Raw genomic sequence first — 12,083 nt, forward strand, 5'->3', positions numbered from 1 at the left:
ATGAACTGTATCAGGTCCTGTGTCTGGGATTCTGAGAGCAAATTTGTGAAGTTACTGTCCTTTGCTGCCTCGCACAAGACAAAGTGTAGGAACCTCATTCTGAGCTGAGAGCTTTCCTTTGAGGAGACGAACGATCGTGCGGTCCCAATAGCAGTTCGAGTCGGCTGTACGCCTTGCATTGCAAGAAATGCGGCTGCAGCTGCCATCGGCCCACAGCTGTGAACATCATTTTGTGTTGGCCACTGAAGGTTCTTCATATTCGCCTACATGGCATCAGCATCTAATCTCCACCGCTTTGACCGACCGCGGTGTTCGTTCCATAAAGCCATCCAGTGTTGAATTCTGGTTCCACAAGCCCTGACCCCGCCTCCCATTCGAGACGAGAATCGAGTAAATGCGGCCAAGCCTTCACGAGCGTCAGTTAAGTTGGTTGATCTCCAGTTGACACCCTCACCTTTGTGACTGATCTGTGATCAGATCCCCCCCCCATCGAATCGTAGATCAAAGTCACCCTCTCGGACGCAGAGACTATCACCGCCGCGTAATGCAGCTCACTGACACCGACAACACTGACCAAGAGCTTGTCTCTCCAGCGTGAATCTTTTCCCAAAGAGGGAAAAGGTTGATGACGCTGCCAATTGAGCTGGATTCCTCCTTTGCGTGCGACGAAGGAGAAAAGCTCTGGCACAAAGACTGCTCCATTTGCAAGTCTGGTTGTCGACGCCCGCGCTCGCAAATTACAGAGGAAGTTGATGAAAGGTGCTGACCACAAGGTCGTTCCGAAGAAGAACGACTCAAGCTCCTCCTCTGTTTGCCACCCCAAATCTTGATCAATTTTGGCAAATGCAGCCGATTTCGCGCGATTGTGAGCATGCAGGAAGGTATGTAATGGAGCGCAAAGAGAACGAACTTTCTCCGCGAGCTGAGAGGAGCAGACCGGCACCATCGGAGCTATTCGAGAGGTCTGGAGATTCAAGGCCCGTAATCGCATCAGATACGGTTCCATGGATGGGTTATCCCTGAGAATGACTTGATTGTGGTCTGATACGGTCACCAAGGAGCGCAGTTGTTTCGGTTGATGTGCTCTTGATAGCTCTGTTCGGATCGTGTCAGTCTGCGCCAAATTGAAACCTAGAGTAGAGATCAGTCTGGTCTTGGATTGAAACCTACCAGTCGACTGTGCTTTTCGAATCTCTATCCTTTCAAATATAAGCATCAATGGATACCTGCCCTCACGCCATGCATCAACGGGAGATGACGCTAGGCGAACCCGATGATCGTCAATGAGCCACCAGCGATCGGCTTTGGGCACCAATGCTACGTAATGGCCGGTGTCGGCCTGCGGACCAATTCGACAGATTATCCCCTTGATCCTCCACATCGAGATCTGTGTAGCATTGTCCATACCTCGCTCTGTGAGCTCCATGAAAGAAGGTATCCTGGTTGAAGCTACGTGGAATGGCGCAGCTGCTCCTGCGTGTTCCATGTCGCTGTGAGACCATCGAAGCTGGACCGTTAGTAGCTGACTGGTGCTTCCCAGCCGCAAAACCTCTTTGTGAGGACCGATGATGCCACATGTGGGTGTTTGACACTGCATGGTTCGCTTGTGTTCAATCTTCAGATCGCTCAGCAGGTGATCTACCACAACCTTTGATTGAGCGTTCTGAGGTTCGAAAAACTTTCCGGACGAAATCATGAGAGAATAGTGCTGAGTTTCACGACATTCGAGCCGAAGACCAGAGCACGCGTCGCATCTGTCGAATGATAACACGGTGGTTTTGAACAGGTCTGAATATTTGGTGCTGTTATCGAAGCGGTCCCATACAGCAATGAGCTTTAGAAAAATTTCCGTTGGATCTTGCTCGGCGTCCTGAGGTCGGATATACCCTTGCGGTGCTGTGAGCTCCAGTTCCTCTGAATTGATCAGTATCATAGAGCCAATCAATGGGTCTGCTCACCTGCCAAAGCGGCGGTCAGGTTGGGAAGAGTTTGATTAGACGCACTGCCGTCCAACTTCCTATTAATAACGCCTACAAATTGACGATATTGCTCCTGCGACGACGAAAGCGCCGTTCCTGCTTCGCGCCAAGCCTCAACTGTGCTTTCCAGCCACACACGGATGTTACTCAGGACCTGGAACAGGCTGAGCGCATAGCATTGGTTTCCTATTCGAACAACTCCCATCGGCTGCATATCTCCGATTCGATCCAGTTCTTGTTTTCGTAATAACGTTTTCTTGCCGAGCTTGCGCCGGGAAGGATGCAGTGACTGTTGCTTCGCGGGGCGTCCCATTGTTTGAGACCCGATGACCTGACCTCCTTGCTTGGAAGGCATGAGGTCCATGCCCTCATCACCAACCAACGCATCTACAGTACTACCCCAATACGCCTGGAAATCGCGTCGTTCATTGAGTTCGGACGTTTCCTCGTTCGTGGGAGGATCTGGGAGCCGTGAGGCAATTGCCTTTGCGTCGCGAAAGTGATCGGTGACCGTGCCGCACCTGTTGACAATCTTCAATGCCAGGAGATGGGCGCAGCTCTTGCCAGTATACTCGAAAGCTTCACACTCGCAGACTGGCCTTCTTCCGTTTCTGGCATGCCCAACGTAGTATTGGCGACCAGTGACAAAGACATCGTCGGCTGCTGAAGATTCTCGAACCAAGTAAAGCGGTGATTCGTATCGCATTCGAATGACTGTCGGTAACGATGAGGAACTTCCTTGATACCGTCATCCTCCCAGATGTCCATTGCTGTTCGTAGCCGCTTAGCTAGATCTCTGTTGATCCTAGGATCGCCTCGATCTCCCTTCTCGTAATACGGGAAGTAGATAAAAACAAGTATATGGAGCAGACGGTCGAGCCTTCGAGAAGCATCAGCAGTGTCTTCGTAACAGATGTTGTGAATCCCACCGCCTGTTGATTCGACAAGCCAGGAAGACTTTATCAAAGACGCGGAAGGCTGCCTCTACAAAATTGTTCGTCGACCAAGGCCCGTCCCTGTTGTCTATGAAAGGAGGAAGTCCCATGTCGATAACAGACATAAGCCACCTCTCAGAAAACCACTCTCGGTGGAAATACTGATGAAGATGATTCCAAGCCTCCAAATCGTGTCCACATAGTTGAAGGACTTCCTGCTTTAAAGCCTCATAATACTCGGGCCATTTGGTCCGATAGTCACATCTTTGAGCCCTTCGAATGGCATCGAGAATCTGTTCTGAGATCCAGCCACCTCTCTCCCTTCTGCCAAAAATCCTCTGAAGCCGTCCTCGAACGGCTTGAATAAAATGAAACTGGCACATCCTTATCGCAACAAAGGGCCATTCTTGTCGAATAGCCTTTCGTTCAGCGTCATCTCCGTCCTCAACGATGATTCGGCAATTGCGTAGGAGGGTGGCCCGCGGTCCTTCCTCATCTGGTATGGTTGTCGTTACTTTGCCCTTCAGGAGGAGCTTGGCTCGGGCTTCGATTGCCTTGCGGAAGCCATGTAGCAGCCATCGATAAGCCTCGTGATCATGATAGTTTGACACCATGGCTGCCACTATCCTTTCAGCATGCTATCAGTCTTCGCACCAACCTGGCTCCATATGGTGTGCTTCATTTACCACCACTAACAGAGTGAGGGGGCAGCGATCGTCGTTCTTGTGTCTGAAGCTGGAATCCAGACCCAAACCGCCCTCTAGACTGTGTAGTATGGCCATGTCTAGCGCATGAGGCGGTGCGACAACGCATTCGAACCTGTCAGACTTCTCAATTTCTGATGCGGTTGGGTCGTCGCCCCTCAAATCTGGATAGCGACACCTTGTGAGGTCGAGCGTCAGTAGATGCGACTCGAAACACTAGCGATAAACCTCACTGTAGAAACGAGCTTGGACTGGACTCGGCCATTATTTGGATGGCCACCAGAGGATCCTTATCAAGATGAAGTCGATCTTGAGCAGTCTTCAGAGCCTGCTGAATTGTACGGCGGGTGGCTCTTCGATGGGGCAGGTTTTCAACCACATATCGAGCATGGGGATCGGTCGACTCCCACATTTGTAGCCCTGACAGTAGCAGCATGAGAAGCCAGTCTCAGCGGCCAACTCACAAATCTGCATTGTAGAAGCGGTTATGGCGAAAGTGGAGGCAATATTATGGAGTTGATGTCGAATCATGGGCGAAACGCTGAGGACAGTTGGTGTAACAGGATTGGGGTGATCTACATCTGCAGCTGTCCATACCGTACATTCCTTCTGAAGGATCTGTCCGACGGTCATTTCAACCTGGCAAGTTAGCATGGCTCCTGCATACGGGACTAACATATAGGAATATCTGGCAGGGCGACCGCAGACGTCCGGAATTTGTGACAGACTCATCCTCAGCGTCACCAGAAGAGTCGTCTGAGCTACTACTCTTGTCCGCCTCGGTCGAACAAATAGCGGGCACTTTCCGACGGTTTCGAACAGCATTAGACCACCTTTCCAGTTCTCCTTCATTGTCTTCTTGATGTGCCGATTTTCTGGGATGAAGTCTGCAGGAGCCCCTGCACTTGTATTTTGATCGCCAGACAATATCGAGTGGGCCTTTCAGACTACTTCCAGAGGTAAGTCTCAAGGCCATTCGTCGAGCTCAAATATCCGTTGGTTTTAGTCCAGGTGGATCGATCCACTCTATTTCGATATCCTTATGGACTGTGTGAACCACAATACTGTAGTCATGCATCTGTGAAATCGTTCAATATCACTTTCGAATGAGGGCCCGGGCTTACCAGACTGTCAAAGTATCGAGGGAGCGAAAGCACCTCAATATGCGAATGGACCATCGTGCTCTGCTGGAGGCGCATTCGAGCAGATTTGCGAAGGGCTTGCGATGTCCAAATAATGTTCGGAAATGCTGATGAGGTAAAGTCGAGCTTGTCTATGGCATCAGAAGGCAATTGTACGGGTAGGGCTGCACGTAGGATGGCATGCCGTAGAGCAAAAGCAGGTCTTTCCCCCTGTGGCCATAAACGGGATGCCACCTCTGATTTGCTCTTCAATGACACAGACTCTGACAGAGAATTTGTTGAAGACACTGTAGTCGTGATCGGTGTGGGGAGCCGAGTACGTGGAGGAGCTAGGCTTTGGGTATCTGACGCCAGATCAGATGCATCGGCAGAGTCGGTTTGAAGAACTGGTTCGGACGTGCTTTCAGTAAAGAATTGTCGTTTTGGACGGCCGCGCCGTCGAATGGCCACCGCCGATGAGACTGCTCCAGCTGGCAGCGAGATGGGCATCGAGGCAAGAGTGTATCAGACGCTGAAGAAGAGCAATGCATGTTCGAGTCCGTAGATCAGGTGTAAATACCAAAGGGACAGGATAGAACAGGTCAGTCAACCTGGGTTCGAAGAAAGGACCTCGAACAAGATCGGAGGGAGGTCGAATACCAAAGACGGCCAACGAATCGCTGTCGAATGGGCACGCATAACGAAGATATGAGCTTCAGGAGCCAGTGTGCATGATACCATGGGCCGCGGAGGCTCTGGAACAGTGTCATGATGTTATGCTCGAAAAGGTGAAGAAATAACAGTTGAAAGGATGGACGGTCCAAAGTTGGAAATAATAACGGGAGTAAAATTCAATTGGAGGGGAGAATAATTACTTTGGCTGTAGCCACATATGCATCACCCCTCAAAAGTAGGCGAGGCACCCCCACGTGGTCGGCCAATAGGCATGCGACGAATTTTGACAATATTTCGACCTCGAGACACTGTAGCATCACCTCACAAGGGCATCCACCATACACCATGGCAGAGTATGATATCACTCAGGTGAGAAAGGATCACGAACGCAAGCTTATCCTAGCGCCTCATACCTCACCTCGACAGGCATTTGGCCATTGTCATACTGAATCACCTCGCCGACATTGACGTGTTTCCCGCGGGGCAGATTGCCAAAGCTCAGTGAGTGAACAATAGTTTGCACGTCTCACGCCAGATATGACCTCGGGAAAGCGACCAACATGGTGGACTATGTGCAGGGGCTGCATGAGCAGCTGCCGGATGCCGAACCTACGGGTGAGAATGAAGCGCTGGGCTCTGCTTATGCTAGACTTTCAACGGTTGAGGGATGAGGCGACGGCCAAGTACACTGATCTGCAGGAGAAGGCCCAGCCAGTCATGAATGTGATTGCGGATCCCGAGGCGGTGGCAAAGTTGAGGAGTGGAGTTGACAGGGAGAAGAATTTGGAAATGCTCCGGTCGGAATACAACGTAGGTCGACGTGTGGGTTGTAGGCTGACATTCCAGATTAATATCGATCAAATCAATGCGTTGTATCATTTTGGACAGTACCAATACACGCTGGGAGCGTATGCTCAGGCGGCCAACTTTTTGTACCACTTCCTGCTCTTTTCTCCTTCCTTCGAGCTCAACATTTCGGCTCACTGGGGAAAGTTAGCGTCCAATATTCTCAGCGGAGAATGGGAGTCTGCCCTCACCGACGTCAAGGACCTCCGTGATGCGATCGATAACCCCCACGGTACAAGTATGGCGAAACCATTGGCTCAATTACAAGCTCGGACGTGGCTGCTCCATTGGTCTTTGTTTGTGTTCTTCAACCAAGCACAAGGGTGCCAGGGCTTGCTCGAGATGTTCCTGGCGCCAGCATACCTCAACACAATTCAGACATCGTGTCCCCATCTCTTGCGATATCTCGTCGCTGCAGCTGTCATCTCCCGTCGCGCGCCAAAGGTCGGCAGGGCCAGGGATCACATCAAGGATCTCACCCGGATCATTCAGTTGGAGGAGTATCAGTACTCGGACCCGGTCACCGGCTTTTTGAAGGACTTGTTCACCGATTTCGACTTTGACAAGGCGCAAGAGCGACTGACGGTGGCCGAGAGTGTCGTGAGAGAAGACTTCTTCCTCTCTGGGTTTGCAGACGATTTCGTAGAGAATGCCAGGTGGTTGGTGTCCGAGGCGTTTTGCAGAATACATCAGAAGATTGACATTGAGTGAGTTGATGGAAGGGGGGACTTTGCTTATGCCAGTCAACTATCGCGTACGCTCAACATGTCGACTGAGGAGGGCGAGCGATGGATCGTCAACTTGATCAGGGATTCAAGAATGGGCGTGGAAGCAAAGATTGATCTCAAGTCGAATATGCTGCACATCTCGAGACAGAATACGACACCGACTGCGACGTTGATTGAAACGACGAGGGGACTGGCATTCAGGTCTCAGGCAGTGCAGTATGCGATGCAGAATGCGTCCGGGGAGAGGGAGAGGGGTGAGAGAGGTGAGAGAGGGGAGAGAGGTGGGCGAGGGAGGGGACGGGGCGGCAGGCCAAATGGAACGGCCAGAGCTTTGCCAGATGCCGTCCCTGAGCCATCAGAGGTCGCCGCATAGCTGGGCATGTATGTGTATATGCTACAAAATTCAGGAGTTAGAGGATCGGTAGGTGACATCTCATGCCATCTCTGTGGGGTGACAAGCTACAAATCGGACCGGATCGTGGTCGTTTCGATTTTGCTACACTGGGAACATCCGGGCCGAGCATGGTACCATGTCGGTTGCCAGAGACTTGAGGTTAGCAGAATCGAGCAAGACGATGATAGTGCGTGTCTCCCATGTAGGTATTCTGATACGCATCTGCGATGGTCTTGCCCAATGATGTGGGTTCCTTGTCCCGCACAGACCGCATGTGCTGCGGTGCAGACTTCGACTACGCGGTCCCTATCGCTGTCTCCATTTTGTTCGTCTCGATGTGGAGCATCAATCATACCAGAATCCTGAGGACTGAGGTCAGGCGAAAGGGATGGGTCTTATTACATTGTAGCTCTTATCTGGAGACCTTTCTTCGTGTGAATGACGGTTACGGCGTTATTGCGCCTGCTCTGGATTGAACACACAGGGTACATGTGTTCATGTATGCTGCGCAAGCCCAGTCATCCCACACAGTGGCTGTTCTGCACACCGGAAGGCGCAGACATTGTTGTCAAAGGACTCAAGCGAGCAAAATCAGCATTTCACGACGGTATTCGCTGAGTACTCCAAGTCAATCAGCCAGTGCCGAGACACAACTGCGTTCAAGCGAGATCTCTTCAGCAGATCACCTCAGAAAACATTAGCGAAACTTAGGAACAACCCAGCAAGTCGAGAGTCACAGACGTAGCGGGATCCAGCTTAGCCAAGTCCGCAGATGAGTAAGTGCTACATTCACTGAGGGGCCGACGCTTGATTCAACAGGCCCTTCCTCCCCGCCGCTATTGCTGCCTGCTCGATCGTCCAAACTACCGCTTTGATCCAATTGAACAAGTCTCGGACGTGCTCGTCCTGATGTCAGCTCCGTAATATGAACGACTCACCAATCTCTCTGGATCCTCCGCGAGCGGTCTCTTGATGCCGTCACTCTTCCGATCGTTGCCCGTCCATCCAGCCTTCCGTAACATGCCGCCGATTTCATCCAATCCACGAGCAGCTTGATCTCTCTCGTCTCTATACGCTTCCAACGCTTGTTGGTAGGTCATGTTCGCCGTATCAGTGTGGTGTGGGAGGTATGGATTGGGTACAGTGAGGGGGGTGCTGGGGTGCTCTTGATGGTGGTGATGCTCGTGATGGTGATGCTCATGTTCGTGGTGATGCTCATGCTCGCACCCATGATGGTGTTCTTCCCCCTCGTCCTCCCCTTCGTAATGACAATCACAATCGCAATCCTCACAATCATACTCCTCGTACTCCTCCTCATACTCCTCCTCGTAGTCATCCCCCAGATCCTCGTGTCTGAGTCATCAGCATGCCCTTCATCCCTCACTCACTGTCGACCGCAAGTACACTCTCCCAGATCGTCTGCGACCTCTTTCCCTTTCCCACCCGCCGTCGCTGCTGCGACGCCATCTCGATACCCCTTGAGCTCCTTTTGCATCTTGAGTAGCTTTGCCTTCTCCCGATCCAGAGTCAACTTGGCTTCGAACAACGCCGCCAGACTCGCGGGCAAATCCACATTCTCATTCTTGTACAGGGCCGAAGAGAGATCTGTCGATCCATTGAGCCAATTCGAATCTGTGATACCCGCTGCCGCCCCTGCGATAGCTGTCAACTGAGCCTGCGTCAGCTGCGGCAACGAGTCCAAGCGGCCCAAGGCCGATGTCGAAAAGTTTTGCAGCGCAAAGGTGAGCCTATCCAGAGATGTCTCAATCTTAGCGGTGGGTCTGTCGATAGCTTCGGGTGCCCGAGGGATCTCTGGTTCGATCTTGGAGACTTTGGGTGGTGGTCGTTTGTTCGTCCTCGGTTTCGACCTGCCCATGGTGAGGTGTGTGGAGTGAAAAAGGGCAAATAGCATTTCGGAATTACAAAATGTCTGCACAATTTTTTGGCGTCCTACCATGCACCGAATCACCGTACTGATATCAGGGGGAGGTGAGTTGAGCGAGCGGGGCAAGCTTGGGTAGAAGAGAAGCCTCAGAAGAGATTCTTGTGCCGCCCGAGGCTAGCTACGCTTGCACGCTCCATTTGGGGCTCGCGAAGTCTTCTGAGGTCCGCCTCGCACTCGCCATGCTCGCTGTGTACACTGGCCTATGTTCCCTTTGCTCACGTCCTTCGTCCACATTAGGCTCGAATCTCCAAGCCCTCCTCGACGCCTCAGGTACCCCTCGTCTGCCCAATGCCCAAGTCACCTTTGTCCTCTCCTCGCGGTCCAACGCCTATGGTCTGACTCGAGCCCAAAATCAATCCATCCCCACATCCGTTTGCGCTCTCAAGACCTATCTCAACCGTCATCCTGGAGCAACAAGGGAAGATTATGACGCCGAAGTTGCCAGACTAGTCGTCGAGAGCAAACCCGACCTTGTCGTGCTCGCTGGTTGGATGCACATCTTGTCCGACCGGTTCCTCGACATTGTTAATGTTCCCTGCATCAACCTTCATCCTGCTCTGCCCGGAGCTTTCGACGGAGCACAGGCGATAGAAAGAGCTTACGAAGCCTTCAAGCGAGGAGACATACATCATACTGGGGTCATGGTCCATAGAGTCATCAAAGAGGTCGACCGGGGGGAGCCTTTGGTCGTGCGCCAGGTAGACATCGGACCCGGTGACTCCCTCGAGGACTTGGAGACCCGCATCCACAAAGTGAGCCCGGGTCGTTCCCCCGCTGACCTCAGGTGGAACACGAAATCATTGTTGAAGCAGCTCGTCTCCTCACATGATGCATCACAATCTACGACCACGCAGATTCGCCAAGAGGATATCTCTCGGCGCCTCGCCACGCCGTTTCGCTTTCAAATGATCCGAGATCAAAAAAGCAACGTCCAGCGACTGCTCATAGTTGAGCCGAGGATCACAGTGGGAGCGATAGTTGAACGATAGATCCTTGTCGGCGAGTTCCATGGATCCCCCGATGCACTCGGTCTAGGATTGAGCTCGATCGCGTTTCCTTCACTCACGACCGAGAACCCATCCTCATTGACCTCTCCCGTTAGCTCCAAATGCACTCCGCCCAGAATCGTTCCCTTGGCCTTGTGTATTTCCATCGACTTGGTGATCTCCTGAATCACATCTGCAAAGTATCTCGTCTTAAGCGTGGGGTCTGTCATGGAAGATTTCGTGCTGTCGTCAGCAGGGTCCCGGGCTAACCTCACTTTCCGTGCTGCGGATTAGCCCCATCTCTCACATTTCGCTCACCATTGCATCACACTGCCAGACCACCACATGATCTGTCGTCTTGACCGCATCGATATGCCCTGGCAAATGCTGATCCACCTTATCCGCCCCATACCGTCCGATCAGCGTAACTTTTCCCGGTATCCTGTCCGGATCCACAACGTCAAGAACCCGGACAAGCTCATCCGGCTGCATCGTTGGTCCAACCTTGATTCCACTGACATGAGCTCGATCAAATGACACACTCACATTGGATTCGCGATCCCCCTGAAATACTCCACATGCGCCCCATCCAGCTGTCGCGTACGATCCCCAATCCATATGAAATGACTCGACGTGTTGTAGAATGACCGCTTCCCAGGGAAGGAGGCCATTGACGGGGTCGATACCATCTTGGTCGGCCTCACCGGCGATGCGGTCCCACTGGTCGGTCGCGGAGTTGGTCGCCCATCAAATTCCCGAGTCAGTGCCTCCTCATACTCCAGTAACAACGCCTCGTGACTGTCATCAGCGATGCCCGTCCCTCCCTGCCTCACCTCGTGTACAGGTCCACGGTTTCAGTACCCCCTCTCGCTGTCCCACCGTCCCCACCCGTAGCCACGCGCATAAAGTCAAGACTGTCCTGCAAGCTCTCTATCACTCCCGAGAACGCTTTTTGTAGCTCTGGCGAGCGGACATGGGAGAATGACCAGTCGAGCGGTTTGTGCAGATTCGCAAACCCAGAGAGCAACAATGTCCGGATATAGTTCAAAGTCGCGGTCGAGTGAAAGTACGCCCCGAGTAATCTCTCTGGATCCGGATTCCTGTCCGTCGGCTCGTACCCGTTCACATTGTCCCCTCTGAAACTGAGCACTTCTTCGCCATCGATCATCTCGGTGGGTTTACTCCGCGGTTTGGCATACTGGCCTGCGATTCGCATGATCCTGACCACTGGTAGACGTGATCCATGGAGGATGATCAATGACATGAGAAGGATCCTGCGATCAGCGCTGCAAGTCATCATACACCCACAAGGATAGCTTGTGCTCGATAGGATACTTGACATTAGCTATGTCTAGCTTTGTTGCCCACCTGTGAGCAATCATCAAACAGCTCGGCACAGTCTCCTCCTTGAAGCAGGAACGCCTTGCCCGCGGCGACATCGGCGAGTTGATTCCTCAACCGGTCAATCTATTGTCAGCCGATCCTCGACAAAGACCCACCTCTGTTGGGGAAACCAGGGGGGGCAGTTTGCGCAACTTGTTCAAGATCTTGTCCAGCTTTGCCTTATCTTCGTAGACCACATCCTGGGGTTAGTGCAGTTGTGCTTTGTCGCCTACCTGCGCGATAGGTTTCTGCCTCCAAGAAGATGGTGACCAGCTCATCTTATACGAGCGAGCACGAGCGCAACGAGTGCAAAGCAAGTTCAAGATGGTTCGACCTTAGCTCGAAACGTTCGACTCGAAGCGACGTTCAACTTTTTGGTTAGAGCTT

The 12,083-nt window shown here is 52.3% G+C and overlaps 5 protein-coding genes across 5 annotated transcripts; 2 read left to right on the forward strand and 3 right to left on the reverse strand.

Annotated features, from left to right (window-relative positions):
- Positions 1-280: 280 nt before the first annotated feature.
- Positions 281-5,249, reverse strand: BD324DRAFT_647829 (hypothetical protein; the record flags this gene model as incomplete). The annotated part of the gene is made up of 11 exons (XM_022017726.1): positions 281-406; positions 455-462; positions 556-1,131; positions 1,171-1,914; positions 1,959-2,693; positions 2,726-2,859; positions 2,909-3,536; positions 3,573-3,796; positions 3,852-4,038; positions 4,083-4,257; positions 4,743-5,249. 11 exons carry the CDS (start codon positions 5,247-5,249, stop codon positions 281-283), a joined length of 4,044 nt encoding a protein of 1,347 aa, XP_021874603.1.
- Positions 5,250-5,734: 485 nt separating this feature from the next.
- On the forward strand, positions 5,735-7,832 carry BD324DRAFT_596506 (eIF3 subunit 6 N terminal domain-domain-containing protein). The gene is made up of 6 exons (XM_022013867.1): positions 5,735-5,783; positions 5,818-5,915; positions 5,950-6,029; positions 6,064-6,224; positions 6,261-6,967; positions 7,004-7,832. Exons 1-6 carry the CDS (start codon positions 5,760-5,762, stop codon positions 7,359-7,361), a joined length of 1,428 nt encoding a protein of 475 aa, XP_021874604.1. The 5' UTR covers positions 5,735-5,759; the 3' UTR covers positions 7,362-7,832.
- A 330-nt stretch (positions 7,833-8,162) lies between these two features.
- On the reverse strand, positions 8,163-9,274 carry BD324DRAFT_612567 (hypothetical protein). Its single transcript, XM_022014405.1, has 3 exons — positions 8,771-9,274; positions 8,321-8,735; positions 8,163-8,288 (listed from the first exon to the last, which is right to left on the reverse strand). Exons 1-3 carry the CDS (start codon positions 9,256-9,258, stop codon positions 8,172-8,174), a joined length of 1,020 nt encoding a protein of 339 aa, XP_021874605.1. The 5' UTR covers positions 9,259-9,274; the 3' UTR covers positions 8,163-8,171.
- Positions 9,275-9,506: 232 nt separating this feature from the next.
- BD324DRAFT_575050 (formyl transferase) lies at positions 9,507-10,156 on the forward strand (the record flags this gene model as incomplete). Its single annotated transcript, XM_022013102.1, has 2 exons — positions 9,507-10,079; positions 10,112-10,156. 2 exons carry the CDS (start codon positions 9,507-9,509, stop codon positions 10,154-10,156), a joined length of 618 nt encoding a protein of 205 aa, XP_021874606.1.
- A 4-nt stretch (positions 10,157-10,160) lies between these two features.
- On the reverse strand, positions 10,161-11,974 carry BD324DRAFT_575399 (DAHP synthetase; the record flags this gene model as incomplete). Its single annotated transcript, XM_022013125.1, has 9 exons — positions 10,161-10,358; positions 10,394-10,556; positions 10,621-10,827; positions 10,860-11,111; positions 11,147-11,587; positions 11,622-11,647; positions 11,682-11,780; positions 11,813-11,896; positions 11,930-11,974. The coding sequence occupies 9 exons, from the start codon at positions 11,972-11,974 to the stop codon at positions 10,161-10,163; spliced, it is 1,515 nt and encodes a 504-aa protein (XP_021874607.1).
- Between the last annotated feature and the right edge of the window lie 109 nt (positions 11,975-12,083).

This window comes from Kockovaella imperatae (assembly GCF_002102565.1).
Source record: "Kockovaella imperatae strain NRRL Y-17943 chromosome Unknown BD324scaffold_1, whole genome shotgun sequence".
NCBI lineage: Eukaryota > Fungi > Basidiomycota > Tremellomycetes > Tremellales > Cuniculitremaceae > Kockovaella > Kockovaella imperatae.